Source organism: Salmo salar, chromosome 05, assembly GCF_965601325.2.
Source record: "Salmo salar chromosome 05, fSalSal1, whole genome shotgun sequence".
NCBI classification, from domain to species: Eukaryota; Metazoa; Chordata; class Actinopteri; order Salmoniformes; family Salmonidae; genus Salmo; species Salmo salar.
In genome coordinates this window covers 90988889-91004589 of record NC_138295.1, presented here as the reverse complement: position 1 = coordinate 91004589, position 15701 = coordinate 90988889, and the positions used below count along the sequence as shown (strand labels likewise).

The 15701-nt window shown below is 48.0% G+C and overlaps 1 protein-coding gene across 4 annotated transcripts in view; it reads right to left on the bottom strand.

Moving 5' to 3' along the window:
* Nucleotides 1–15701, bottom strand: part of LOC106598556 (F-actin-uncapping protein LRRC16A) — a 286920-nt gene that overhangs the window by 218977 nt on the left and 52242 nt on the right. For all 4 annotated transcript variants that reach the window (XM_082975967.1, XM_082975965.1, XM_082975966.1 and 1 more), the window contains exon 3: nucleotides 9202–9252. In XM_082975967.1, coding sequence (XP_082832093.1) covers nucleotides 9202–9252 — 51 coding nt within the window. The remainder of the gene's footprint in view (nucleotides 1–9201; nucleotides 9253–15701) is intronic.

Sequence of the window (15701 nt, the reverse complement as noted above, 5' to 3'; positions counted from 1 at the left end):
TCTCCAGGCCGTGATAGTCAGTCACACTGATAAGAGTATCCTGTACATTCCTCCTGTAAGACCTGGCGTAGATCTATGTCCAGGCCGTGATAGTCAGTCACACTGATAAGAGTATCCTGTACATTCCTCCTGTAAGACCTGGCATAGATCTATGTCCAGGCCGTGATAGTCAGACACACTGAAAAGAGTATCCTGTACATTCCTCCTGTAAGACCTGGCTTAGATCTGTGTCCAGGCCGTGATAGTCAGTCACACTGATGAGAGGATCCAGGACATCCTCAGTCTGGATTCAATGAACATCGTTCTGTGGAATAACTTCAGAACTTCTGACTGTAGTTACTGTATCTATTGTCGGATAACAAATTAATTTATGAGGATTCAATGTAAGAATCTGTTCAGTGGACATTCGACAACTCCAGGGTGCGTTGGTAAATACACTGCTGTCCTATCAACCAGTGACCTGGGATTCAGTGGAGGTGATCCTCTAGGGTCCAGTGGAGGTGATCCTCTAGGGGTCCAGTGGAGGTGATCCTCTAGGGTCCAGTGGAGGTGATCCTCCGGGGTCCAGTGGAGGTGATCCTCCGGGGTCCAGTGGAGGTGATCCTCTAGGGGTCCAGTGGAGGTGATCCTCCGGGGTCCAGTGGAGGTGATCCTCTAGGGGTCCAGTGGAGGTGATCCTCTAGGGTCCAGTGGAGGTGATCCTCCGGGGTCCAGTGGTGGTGATCCTCCGGGGTCCAGTGGAGGTGATCCTCCGGGGTCCAGTGGAGGTGATCCTCCGGGGTCCAGTGGAGGTGATCCTCTAGGGGTCCAGTGGAGGTGATCCTCTAGGGCCAGTGGAGGTGATCCTCCGGGGTCCAGTGGAGGTGATCCTCTAGGGTCCAGTGGAGGTGATCCTCTAGGGTCCAGTGGAGGTGATCCTCCAGGGGTCCAGTGGAGGTGATCCTCCAGGGGTCCAGTGGAGGTGATCCTCTAGGGGTCCAGTGGAGGTGATCCTCTAGGGGTCCAGTGGAGGTGATCCTCCAGGGGTCCAGTGGAGGTGATCCTCTAGGGGTCCAGTGGAGGTGATCCTCCAGGGGTCCAGTGGAGGTGATCCTCTAGGGGTCCAGTGGAGGTGATCCTCTAGGGGTCCAGTGGAGGTGATCCTCTAGGGGTCCAGTGGAGGTGATCCTCTAGGGGTCCAGTGGAGGTGATCCTCTAGGGGTCCAGTGGAGGTGATCCTCCAGGGGTCCAGTGGAGGTGATCCTCTAGGGGTCCAGTGGAGGTGATCCTCTAGGGTCCAGTGGAGGTGATCCTCCGGGGTCCAGTGGAGGTGATCCTCTCGGGGTCCAGTGGAGGTGATCCTCCAGGGGTCCAGTGGAGGTGATCCTCCGGGGTCCAGTGGAGGTGATCCTCCAGGGGTCCAGTGGAGGTGATCCTCTAGGGGTCCAGTGGAGGTGATCCTCTAGGGCCAGTGGAGGTGATCCTCTAGGGGTCCAGTGGAGGTGATCCTCTAGGGGTCCAGTGGAGGTGATCCTCTAGGGGTCCAGTGGAGGTGATCCTCTAGGGGTCCAGTGGTGGTGATCCTCCGGGGTCCAGTGGAGGTGATCCTCTAGGGTCCAGTGGAGGTGATCCTCCAGGGGTCCAGTGGAGGTGATCCTCTAGGGTCCAGTGGAGGTGATCCTCCAGGGGTCCAGTGGAGGTGATCCTCTAGGGGTCCAGTGGAGGTGATCCTCTAGGGGTCCAGTGGAGGTGATCCTCTAGGGGTCCAGTGGTGGTGATCCTCTAGGGGTCCAGTGGAGGTGATCCTCTAGGGTCCAGTGGAGGTGATCCTCCAGGGGTCCAGTGGAGGTGATCCTCTAGGGGTCCAGTGGAGGTGATCCTCCGGGGTCCAGTGGAGGTGATCCTCTAGGGGTCCAGTGGAGGTGATCCTCCAGGGGTCCAGTGGAGGTGATCCTCTCCAGGGGTCCAGTGGAGGTGATCCTCCTAGGGGTCCAGTGGAGGTGATCCTCTAGGGGTCCAGTGGAGGTGATCCTCCGGGGTCCAGTGGAGGTGATCCTCTAGGGGTCCAGTGGAGGTGATCCTCTAGGGGTCCAGTGGAGGTGATCCTCTAGGGGTCCAGTGGAGGTGATCCTCTAGGGGTCCAGTGGTGGTGATCCTCTAGGGGTCCAGTGGGAGGTGATCCTCTAGGCGGGTCCAGTGGAGGTGATCCTCTAGGGGTCCAGTGGAGGTGATCCTCTAGGGGTCCAGTGGAGGTTGATCCTCTAGGGGTCCAGTGGAGGTGATCCTCTAGGGGTCCAGTGGAGGTGATCCTCTAGGGGTCCAGTGGAGGTGATCCTCTAGGGGTCCAGTGGAGGTGATCCTCCAGGGGTCCAGTGGTGGTGATCCTCTAGGGGTCCAGTGGAGGTGATCCTCTAGGGGTCCAGTGGAGGTGATCCTCTAGGTCCAGTGGAGGTGATCCTCCGGGGTCCAGTGGAGGTGATCCTCTAGGGTCCAGTGGAGGTGATCCTCCGGGGTCCAGTGGAGGTGATCCTCCAGGGGTCCAGTGGAGGCGATCCTCCAGGGGTCCAGTGGAGGCGATCCTCCAGGGTCCAGTGGAGGCGATCCTCCAGGGTCCAGTGGAGGCGATCCTCCGGGGTCCAGTGGAGGCGATCCTCCGGGGTCCAGTGGAGGCGATCCTCCGGGGTCCAGTGGAGGCGATCCTCCGGGTCCAGTGGAGGCGATCCTCCGCGGTCCAGTGGAGGCGATCCTCCGCGGTCCAGTGGAGGCGATCCTCCGGGGTCCAGTGGAGGTGATCCTCTAGGGTCCAGTGGAGGTGATCCTCTAGGATCCAGCGGAGGTGATCCCTGAGAGTAATCAGTCTCAGTGCCACTGCTTAGCATCACATGTAGGGGTTCCAGAGATCACCAGGGGTCACTAGGACCACATGTAGGGGTTCCAAAGATCACCAGGGGTCACTAGGACCACGTGTAGGGGTTCCAGAGATCACCAGGGGTCACTAGGACCACATGTAGGGGTTCCAGAGATCACCAGGGGTCACTAGGACCACGTGTAAGGGTTACCAGAGATCACCAGGGGTCACTAGGACCACGTGTAGGGGTTACCAGAGATCACCAGGGGTCACTAGGACCGCGTGTAGGGATTACCAGAGATCACCAGGGGTCACTAGGACCACGTGTAGGGGTTCCAGAGATCACCAGGGGTCACTAGGACCACGTGTAGGGGTTCCAGAGATCAACAGGGGTCACTAGGACCACGTGAAGGGGTTCCAGAGATCACCAGGGGTCACTAGGACCACGTGTAGGGGTTCCAGAGATCACCAGGGGTCACTAGGACCACGTGTAGGGATTACCAGAGATCACCAGGGGTCACTAGGACCACGTGTAGGGGTTCCAGAGATCACCAGCGGTCACTAGGACCACGTGAAAGGGTTCCAGAGATCACCAGGGGTCACTAGGACCACCAGAAGGGGTTCCAGAGATCACCAGGGGTCACTAGGACCACGTGAAGGGGTTCCAGAGATCACCAGGGGTCACTAAGACCACCAGAAGGGGTTCCAGAGATCACCAAGGGTCACTAGGACCACGTGAAGGGGTTCCAGAGATCACCAGGGGTCACTAGGACCGCGTGTAGGGATTACCAGAGATCACCAGGGGTCACTAGGACCACGTGTAGGGGTTCCAGAGATCACCAGGGGTCACTAGGACCACGTGTAGGGGTTCCAGAGATCACCAGGGGTCACTAGGACCACGTGTAGGGGTTCCAGAGATCAACAGGGGTCACTAGGACCACGTGAAGGGGTTCCAGAGATCACCAGGGGTCACTAGGACCACGTGTAGGGGTTCCAGAGATCACCAGGGGTCACTAGGACCACGTGTAGGGATTACCAGAGATCACCAGGGGTCACTAGGACCACGTGTAGGGGTTCCAGAGATCACCAGCGGTCACTAGGACCACGTGAAAGGGTTCCAGAGATCACCAGGGGTCACTAGGACCACCAGAAGGGGTTCCAGAGATCACCAGGGGTCACTAGGACCACGTGAAGGGGTTCCAGAGATCACCAGGGGTCACTAAGACCACCAGAAGGGGTTCCAGAGATCACCAAGGGTCACTAGGACCACGTGAAGGGGTTCCAGAGATCACCACATTCACTAGGACCACGTGTAGGGGTTCCAGAGATCACCAGGGGTCACTAGGACCACGTGTAGGGATTACCAGAGATCACCAGGGGTCACTAGGACCACGTATAGGGGTTCCAGAGATCACCAGCGGTCACTAGGACCACGTGAAGGGGTTCCAGAGATCACCAGGGGTCACTAGGACCACCAGAAGGGGTTCCAGAGATCACCAGGGATCACTAGGACCACGTGAAGGGGTTCCAGAGATCACCAGGGGTCACTAAGACCACCAGAAGGGGTTCCAGAGATCACCAGGGGTCACTAAGACCACCAGAAGGGGTTCCAGAGATCACCAGGGGTCACTAGGACCACGTGAAAGGGTTCCAGAGATCACCAGGGGTCACTAAGACCACCAGAAGGGGTTCCAGAGATCACCAGGGGTCACTAGGACCACCAGAAGGGGTTCCAGAGATCACCAGGACCATGTGAAGGGGTTCCAGAGATCACCAGAGGTCACTAGGACCACATGTAGGGGTTACCAGAGATCACCAGGGGTCACTAGGACCACGTGTAGGGGTTCCAGAGATCACCAGCGGTCACTAGGACCACGTGTAGGGGTTCCAGAGATCACCAGGGGTCACTAGGGGTCAGCAGGCTTTCCTCGGGTCAAGTTCCATTGACATCTCTAATCTACTAACAATGCCAGGGGGAGAGAGGAGAGAGAGGAGAGGAGAGGAGATGAAAGTAGAGGAGAGGGGTACAGAATAGAGTAGACAGCTCTGGACAGAAGTATTACACTAACAGTCTACAGGGAAAAGGTTAGTGTTTCAGAACAGCTCCAGAAGTATTACACTAACAGTCTACAGGGAAAAGGTTAGTGTTTCAGAACAGCTCCAGAAGTATTACACTAACAGTCTACAGGGAAAAGGTTAGTGTTTCAGAACAGCTCCAGAATTATTACACTAACAGTCTACAGGGAAAAGGTTAGTGTTTCAGAACAGCTCCAGAAGTATTACACTAACAGTCTATAGGGAAAAGGTTAGTGTTTCAGAACAGCTCCAGAAGTATTACACTAACAGTCTATAGGGAAAAGGTTAGTGTTTCAGAACAGCTCCAGAAGTATTACACTAACAGTCTACAGGGAAAAGGTTAGTGTTTCAGAACAGCTCCAGAAGTATTACACTAACAGTCTACAGGGAAAAGGTTAGTGTTTCAGAACAGCTCCAGAAGTAGTACACTAACAGTCTATAGGGAAAAGGTTAGTGTTTCAGAACAGGGGACACTGTAAGCCGATATAGACACACAGCTGACAGACCATCTGTTAACGTGGTACATCTGTACTGTATTACTGTGTTGTGGCTCCATATGAAAACAAGGTCCAGTGGACTGTGAACAAGGGCCAGTGGACTGTGACTAAGGGCCAGTGGACTGTGAACAAGGGCCAGTGGACTGTGAACAAGGGCCAGTGGACTGTGAACAAGGGCCAGTGGACTGTGAACAAGGGCCAGTGGACTGTGACTAAGGGCCAGTGGACTGTGACTAAGGGCCAGTGGACTGTGACTAAGGGCCAGTGGACTGTGACTAAGGGCCAGTGGACTGTGACTAAGGGCCAGTGGACTGTGACTAAGGGCCAGTGGACTGTGACTAAGGGCCAGTGGACTGTGAACAAGGTCCAGTGGACTGTGAACAAGGTCCAGTGGACTGTGAACAAGGTCCAGTGGACTGTGAACAAGGTCCAGTGGACTGTGAACAAGGTCCAGTGGACTGTGAACAAGGTCCAGTGGACTGTGAACAAGGTCCAGTGGACTGTGAACAAGGTCCAGTGGACTGTGAACAAGGTCCAGTGGACTGTGACTAAGGGCCAGTGGGCTGTGAACAAGGTCCAGTGGACTGTGACTAAGGGCCAGCGGGCTGTGATTTTTAATGTATTTATTTAACAAGGCACACAGTTGAAGAATTAACACAATCAGCTAACGAATGAGATGCAGTGAGTCAGAAGAAGCCGTCTGTCCGTCTGTTACCTGATTAACACCGTCAGAACCACCACACACTCAATCAACTCAACTGAAAAAGTATTTCAAAAATATTGAAATTGGAAGCTGTTCTTGTACAGCCTGTGTGCCAGCCAGAGTAGTTTCCTAGTTGACCTAGAAGAGACAGGACTATGAGCTGTAGGTGACCAGAGTAGTTTCCTAGTTGACCTAGAAGAGACAGGCCTATGAGCTGTAGGTGACCAGCCAGAGTAGTTTCCTAGTTGACCTAGAAGAGACAGGCCTATGAGCTGTAGGTGACCAGAGTAGTTTCCTAGTTGACCTAGAAGAGACAGGACTATGAGCTGTAGGTGACCAGAGTAGTTTCCTAGTTGACCTAGAAGAGACAGGCCTATGAGCTGTAGGTGACCAGCCAGAGTAGTTTCCTAGTTGACCTAGAAGAGACAGGCCTATGAGCTGTAGGTGACCAGAGTAGTTTCCTAGTTGACCTAGAAGAGACAGGACTATGAGCTGTAGGTGACCAGCCAGAGTAGTTTCCTAGTTGACCTAGAAGAGACAGGCCTATGAGCTGTAGGTGACCAGAGTAGTTTCCTAGTTGACCTAGAAGAGACAGGACTATGAGCTGTAGGTGACCAGAGTAGTTTCCTAGTTGACCTAGAAGAGACAGGACTATGAGCTGTAGGTGACCAGAGTAGTTTCCTAGTTGACCTAGAAGAGACAGGCCTATGAGCTGTAGGTGACCAGAGTAGTTTCCTAGTTGACCTAGAAGAGACAGGCCTATGAGCTGTAGGTGACCAGCCAGAGTAGTTTCCTAGTTGACCTAGAAGAGACAGGCCTATGAGCTGTAGGTGACCAGAGTAGTTTCCTAGTTGACCTAGAAGAGACAGGCCTATGAGCTGTAGGTGACCAGAGTAGTTTCCTAGTTGACCTAGAAGAGACAGGACTATGAGCTGTAGGTGACCAGAGTAGTTTCCTAGTTGACCTAGAAGAGACAGGACTATGAGCTGTAGGTGACCAGAGTAGTTTCCTAGTTGACCTAGAAGAGACAGGCCTATGAGCTGTAGGTGACCAGAGTAGTTTCCTAGTTGACCTAGAAGAGACAGGACTATGAGCTGTAGGTGACCAGAGTAGTTTCCTAGTTGACCTAGAAGAGACAGGACTATGAGCTGTAGGTGACCAGAGTAGTTTCCTAGTTGACCTAGAAGAGACAGGCCTATGAGCTGTAGGTGACCAGAGTAGTTTCCTAGTTGACCTAGAAGAGACAGGCCTATGAGCTGTAGGTGACCAGAGTAGTTTCCTAGTTGACCTAGAAGAGACAGGACTATGAGCTGTAGGTGACCAGCCAGAGTAGTTTCCTAGTTGACCTAGAAGAGACAGGACTATGAGCTGTAGGTGGCCAGAGTAGTTTCCTAGTTGACCTAGAAGAGACAGGCCTATGAGCTGTAGGTGACCAGAGTAGTTTCCTAGTTGACCTAGAAGAGACAGGCCTATGAGCTGTAGGTGACCAGCCAGAGTAGTTTCCTAGTTGACCTAGAAGAGACAGGCCTATGACCTGTAGGTGACCAGAGTAGTTTCCTAGTTGACCTAGAAGAGACAGGCCTATGAGCTGTAGGTGACCAGAGTAGTTTCCTAGTTGACCTAGAAGAGACAGGCCTATGAGCTGTAGGTGACCAGAGTAGTTTCCTAGTTGACCTAGAAGAGACAGGCCTATGAGCTGTAGGTGACCAGAGTAGTTTCCTAGTTGACCTAGAAGAGACAGGCCTATGAGCTGTAGGTGACCAGAGTAGTTTCCTAGTTGACCTAGAAGAGACAGGACTATGAGCTGTAGGTGACCAGCCAGAGTAGTTTCCTAGTTGACCTAGAAGAGACAGGCCTATGAGCTGTAGGTGACCAGCCAGAGTAGTTTCCTAGTTGACCTAGAAGAGACAGGCCTATGATCTGTAGGTGACCAGAGTAGTTTCCTAGTTGACCTAGAAGAGACAGGCCTATGAGCTGTAGGTGACCAGAGTAGTTTCCTAGTTGACCTAGAAGAGACAGGCCTATGAGCTGTAGGTGACCAGAGTAGTTTCCTAGTTGACCTAGAAGAGACAGGACTATGAGCTGTAGGTGACCAGAGTAGTTTCCTAGTTGACCTAGAAGAGACAGGCCTATGAGCTGTAGGTGACCAGCCAGAGTAGTTTCCTAGTTGACCTAGAAGAGACAGGCCTATGAGCTGTAGGTGACCAGAGTAGTTTCCTAGTTGACCTAGAAGAGACAGGACTATGAGCTGTAGGTGACCAGAGTAGTTTCCTAGTTGACCTAGAAGAGACAGGACTATGAGCTGTAGGTGACCAGAGTAGTTTCCTAGTTGACCTAGAAGAGACAGGACTATGAGCTGTAGGTGACCAGAGTAGTTTCCTAGTTGACCTAGAAGAGACAGGACTATGAGCTGTAGGTGACCAGCCAGAGTAGTTTCCTAGTTGACCTAGAAGAGACAGGACTATGAGCTGTAGGTGACCAGAGTAGTTTCCTAGTTGACCTAGAAGAGACAGGCCTATGAGCTGTAGGTGGCCAGAGTAGTTTCCTAGTTGACCTAGAAGAGACAGGCCTATGAGCTGTAGGTGACCAGCCAGAGTAGTTTCCTAGTTGACCTAGAAGAGACAGGCCTATGAGCTGTAGGTGACCAGCCAGAGTAGTTTCCTAGTTGACCTAGAAGAGACAGGCCTATGAGCTGTAGGTGACCAGAGTAGTTTCCTAGTTGACCTAGAAGAGACAGGCCTATGAGCTGTAGGTGACCAGAGTAGTTTCCTAGTTGACCTAGAAGAGACAGGACTATGAGCTGTAGGTGACCAGCCAGAGTAGTTTCCTAGTTGACCTAGAAGAGACAGGACTATGAGCTGTAGGTGACCAGAGTAGTTTCCTAGTTGACCTAGAAGAGACAGGACTATGAGCTGTAGGTGACCAGAGTAGTTTCCTAGTTGACCTAGAAGAGACAGGACTATGAGCTGTAGGTGACCAGAGTAGTTTCCTAGTTGACCTAGAAGAGACAGGACTATGAGCTGTAGGTGACCAGCCAGAGTAGTTTCCTAGTTGACCTAGAAGAGACAGGACTATGAGCTGTAGCTGGCTGTTCTTACCTTGCTGGGGATGCGTGCAGTCAGGAGGTAGGCCCGATGAGATGCAAGAGCCTAGAAAAACAGAGAGATAATAAACAAATAAGTAGAACATCACACAGCAACTACAAGGCAGGAGTAGATCATCACACAGCAACTACAATGCAGCAGTAGAACATCACACAGCAACTACAAGGCAGGAGTAGATCATCACACAGCAACTACAAGGCAGGAGTAGAACATCACACAGCAACTACAAGGCAGGAGTAGAACATCACACAGCAACTACAAGGCAGGAGTAGATCATCACACAGCAACTACAAGGCAGTAGTAGATCATCACACAGCAACTACAAGGCAGGAGTAGAACATCACACAGCAACTACAAGGCAGGAGTAGAACATCACACAGCAACTACAAGGCAGGAGTAGAACATCACACAGCAACTACAAGGCAGGAGTAGAACATCACACAGCAACTACAAGGCAGGAGTAGAACATCACACAGCAACTACAAGGCAGCAACAAGTATCAAAAAGTTACCATGACGAAAATACCTTCCTGAACATGTGTGACAGGTTGAGAATAAATACACTAACAGACAAGCACATTCCTGACTTGACATTCACAGAGAGTTTGTCTGATAGAACAGAACAGAAACAGGGAAGGATGGGGAAAACCCCAAGGGGAAAATGAGGAAGATACGGGGGAACACACCAGTCACCAGCCGAGTCAAAAGGAAAAGTTTTCTACCATGTCATGTTTAAAAACAAGGCCTGGGCAAGATGGCCTCCTTCCAGCAGAAGAGGACAGTGACGGATATTTGTTTTGGCTGAGGGACATTTAGAGTGACCCCACAGGGCCTGAGAACAGGGGGAAAAGAATGGAGGGAGAGAGAGAATGAGAGAGCCAAAGTGAGAGAAGAGAGAGACAGATAGAGGGACGGGCTCGTCTTGCTGGGTCTCCTCTCCCCCTGACGTGACTAGATTCAGAGAGACAACCTCTGTGTGCTGTGGCCTCATCTCTCTCTCTCTCTTTCTCTCTCTTAATAAAGAGCACCAATTGCTCATGGTTTTGTGTACAATTCTTAAAACATAGGAAAAATACCGGAATAGTCTCTCTCTCTCAGGAAGAATCCTTACAACAAAAATCTATGATTCTAAACCAAACCATTACAACACATCACCATGTCTGTGTTCCAAATGGAACCCTATTTCCTATATAGTGGACTACTGTGTTGAAATGGAACCCTATTTCCTATATAGTGGACTACTGTGTTCCAAATGGAACCCTATTTCCTATATAGTGGACTACTGTGTTCCAAATGGAACCCTATTTCCTATATAGTGGACTACTGTGTTCCAAATGGAACCCTATTTCCTATATAGTGGACTACTGTGTTCCAAATGGAACCCTATTTCCTATAAAGTGGACTACTGTGTTCCAAATGGAACCCTATTTCCTATATAGTGGACTACTGTGTTCCAAATGGAACCCTATTTCCTATAAAGTGGACTACTGCGTTGAAATGGAACCCTATTTCCTATATAGTGGACTACTGCGTTGAAATGGAACCCTATTTCCTATATAGTGGACTACTGTGTTCCAAATGGAACCCTATTTCCTATAAAGTGGACTACTGTGTTCCAAATGGAACCCTATTTCCTATATAGTGGACTACTGCGTTGAAATGGAACCCTATTTCCTATATAGTGGACTACTGCGTTGAAATGGAACCCTATTTCCTATATAGTGGACTACTGCGTTGAAATGGAACCCTATTTCCTATATAGTGGACTACTGTGTTCCAAATGGAACCCTATTTCCTATATAGTGGACTGCTGGGGTCCTAAATGGAACCCTATTTCCTATATAGTGGACTACTGTGTTCCAAATGGAACCCTATTTCCTATATAGTGGACTACTGCGTTGAAATGGAACCCTATTTCCTATATAGTGGACTACTGCGTTGAAATGGAACCCTATTTCCTATATAGTGGACTACTGCGTTGAAATGGAACCCTATTTCCTATATAGTGGACTACTGCGTTGAAATGGCAACCTATTTGGAATGCAGAAAAATATTTTATTTTCTCTATAATCTGCCTGATTCAGTTCCCTGTCCTCAACAGAGTGATTCAGTTCCCTGTCCTCCACAGTAGAGGTCGACCGATTGATCGAAAGGGCCGATTAATTAGGGCCGATTTCAAGTTTTCATAACAATCGGTAATCGGTATTTTTGGACACCGATTTGCCGATTTTTATATATATATATTTTTTAAACCTTTATTTAACTAGGCAAGTCAGTTAAGAACACATTCTTATTTACAATGATGGCCTAGGAACGGTGGGTTAACTACCTTGTTCAGGGGCAGAACGACAGATTTTTACCTTGTCAGCTTGGGGATGCAACCTTACGTTAACTAGCCCAACGCTCTAACCACCTGCTTTACGTTGCCAAGGTAAGTTGCTAGCTAGCATTAAACTTATCTTACAAAAAAACAATCAATCAATCATAAACACTAGTTAACTACACATGGTTGATGATATTACTAGTTTATCTAGCCTGTCCTGCTTTGCATATAATCGATGCGGTGCGCATTCGCGAAAAAGGACTGTCTTTGCTCCGACGTGTACCCAACCATAAACATCAATGTCTTTCTTAAAATCAATACACAAGTATATATTTTTAGACCTGCATATTTAGTTAATATTGCCTGCTAACATGAATTTCTTTTAACTAGGGAAAATGTGTCACTTCTCTTGCAAACAGAGTCAGGGTATATGCGACAGTTTGGGCCGCCTGGCTTGTTGCGAACTGTGAAGACTATTTCTTCCTAACAAAGACAGCAGACTTCGCCAAACGGGGGATGATTTAACAAAAGCGCATTTGCGAAAAAAAGCACAATCGTTGCACGACTGTACCTAACCATAAACATCAATGCCTTTCTTAAAATCAATACACAAGTATATATTTTTAAACCTGCATATTTAGCTAAAAGAAATCCAGGTTAGCAGGCAATATTAACCAGGTGAAATTGTGTCAGTTCTCTTGCGTTCGTTGCACGCAGAATCAGGGCATACAGAATCTGGCTCGTTGCGAACTAATTTGCCAGAATTTTACGGAACTATGAAATAACATTGTAGGTTGTGCGATGTAACAGGAATATTTAGACTTATGGATGCCACCCGTTAGATAAAATACGGAACGGTTCCGTATGTCACTGAAAGAATAATGTTTTCGAGATGATAGTTTCGGGATTTGAACATATTAATGACCTAAGGTTTATTATATTATAGTTAAGTCTATGATTTGATATTTGATAGAGCAGTCTGACTGAGCGGTGGTAGGCAGCAGCAGGCTCGTAATAGTCAAAGGTATATGGTTTAGAGAGAAATAGTCAACGCGTCATAATTCCTGTAATAACTTGCGGCTGAGCTTGAAAGGGGTTCCTTCGTTATTTTACCGTTCATGTCTTCCATAGAGAATGTCTTGATCTACTTCAAATAAGGTCTGTGTTTTGTGCTTAAACCGCCTCGGCGTTAAGATACCCGTGTAAATCTCACTAGGTAACGTTTGTCAACATATTTTCATAAATCCACTCTACAAAAAAAAAATTCTTCGCTTATATTGATCAGAGTTATATCCTATGGATATCTACACAGTTATAAAATTGTCAAGGTGGTGTAAGCCTAAACCAAACACAGACCTTATTTTAAGTTAATCTAAAAATATCCTATGGAATAAATGAAGGAACCGCTTTTCAGATTTTGCTAGAAGGTGTCATGGGAATTATGACTCGCACCTTGTTAGTCAATTCTTACCATGCCCATTATTAAAATAGGATTTCCTGCATATAGAAATTACAGTTTTTGTTTTCAGCATTCATCACAGGTAACTTACTCTATTTTTATTATTCAAACAGTTGAGAGTATTTGTCTCCTAAGCAGACTCTTCAGTATCGTTGTCACTTCAGAGCTGTGTGTGTGTGTGTGTGTGTGTGTGTGTGTGTGTGTGTGTGTGTGATATATATATATATATATATATATATATATATATATATATATACACATACATATATAAAAAAACATAATAATAATCGGCCTCGGCGGTGAAAAATCATAATCGGTCGACCTCGACTCCACAGAGTGATTCAGTTCCCTGTCCTCCACAGAGTGATTCAGTTCCCTGTCCTCCACAGAGTGATTCAGTTCCATAATTAGGTTGGGAATGAGAATCATTATACGCAACCCAAATCAGAGTTGTTCCTGTTTTAGCTACTGCCATGGGGCCTTCTCTGACTAAGCATCATCGCACACACGTGACTTCCACAAAGAGACAGACGCTTTTATACAGCCTGTCACAGGACAATGAATCTAAATCTTTAGGTACTGAGCTCCAGTCATTGAGGCACCGTGGTAAATGAGCTCATCTCTGCTTGACTCAACACACAGCAGACAGAAATCCAGAGACTGCTTCTCTGTACTGGGACAACAGGATATTACTCTGCTGTCATCTCTTCCTGGGTATGATAATAAAGGAAACCCTGAGCAACCAGCCCAGTGACAGTTTCTGCACCACTTTTCTTGCAGATCTCTCTCTCTCTCTCTCACACACACACACACACACACACACACACACACACACACACACACACACACACACACACACACACACACACACACACTCACTCACTCACTCACTCACTCACTCAATCAAACCTCCACAGATTATCCTCACTGTCAACCCTCCACAGATTATCCTCACTGTCAACCCTCCACAGATTATCCTCACTGTCAAACCTCCACCTCCACAGATTATCCTCACTATCAGACCTCCACCTCCACAGATTATCCTCACTGTCAAACCTCCACAGATTATCCTCACTGTCAAACCTCCACCTCCGCAGATTATCCTCACTGTCAAACCTCCACCTCCGCAGATTATCCTCACTGTCAAACCTCCACCTCCGCAGATTATCCTCACTGTCAAACCTCCACCTCCGCAGATTATCCTCACTGTCAAACCTCCACCTCCGCAGATTATCCTCACTGTCAAACCTCCACCTCCGCAGATTATCCTCACTGTCAAACCTCCACCTCCGCAGATTATCCTCACTATCAAACCTCCACCTCCACAGATTATCCTCACTATCAAACCTCCACCTCCACAGATTATCCTCACTATCAAACCTCCACCTCCACAGATTATCCTCACTATCAAACCTTTTTCAAAATATTTATGCCGCCTGACATAGCAAAATGAATGAGGGTCCAGCTTCCGAACAGACAGCCTTGTGTGTGTGTGTGTGTGTGTGTGTGTGTGTGTGTGTGTGTGTGTGTGTGTGTGTGTGTGTGTGTGGGGGGGGGGGGGGACCGACAGACAGTGGTTGAATGTTCAGATCAGTTGGGCCTCAGTCCCAGAAAGCCTGTCTCTGTAACCTCTAACCAAACATGAAGAATGACTGAAGGAAAATACATTCCTCAAACACATCATCTGCTCTTCCAAGCCACTGATCTGGGAAAATGAGACCGGTGACCGAGATCCTTCATCATATCTCCTACTGCACCGTGTCTGTCTGTCTGTCTGTCTGTCTGTCTGTCTGTCTGTGTGTGTTACTGTTGATTGACAGAGTTAGCAGGCTTCGCCACAGCTGATTTAGTCTCATCTTACTAACGCCGAAACAAAATGAAACCTAATTTGCCCCCTTTCACCAAATCTGGTTTGATGAATCCATCATGTAACGTAGCCATTATAAAAGGATCCCTAGAGCAGCTGTCTGACAGGTGCTGATTAATGTGAGAGGATATTAAACCATTTAGCTGATAACTAGTAACAATCCCTGGATGTTCTCTTCAGCATGACAATATAATACACCTGATATAAACACCTGATATAAACACCTGATATAAACACCTGATATAAACACCTGATATAAACACCTGATATAAACTGAATCAAGTCCAACACAGCAGAAACACTTCTCTTCTCCTCCATTTTCACCACAAAGACAATTCATTATTCACTACAATGGAAACAAAGGGAATACTGATGGACAATATTATGAGACAATATTAACTGTCACGTTGTCTAATTAAATGGACAATATTAACTGTCACGTTGTCTAATTAAATGGACAATATTAACTGTCACGTTGTCTAATTAAATGGACAATATTAACTGTCACGTTGTCTAATTAAATGGACAATATTAACTGTCACGATGTCTAATTAAATGGACAATATTAACTGTCACGTTGTCTAATTAAATGGACAATATTATCTGTCACGTTGTCTAATTAAATGGACAATATTATCTGTCACGTTGTCTAATTAAATGGACAATATTATCTGTCACCTTGTCTAATTAAATGGACAATATTATCTGTCACGTTGTCTAATTAAATGGACAATATTAACTGTCACGTTGTCTAATTAAATGGACAATATTAACTGTCACGTTGTCTAATTAAATGGACAATATTATCTGTCACCTTGTCTAATTAAATGGACAATATTAACTGTC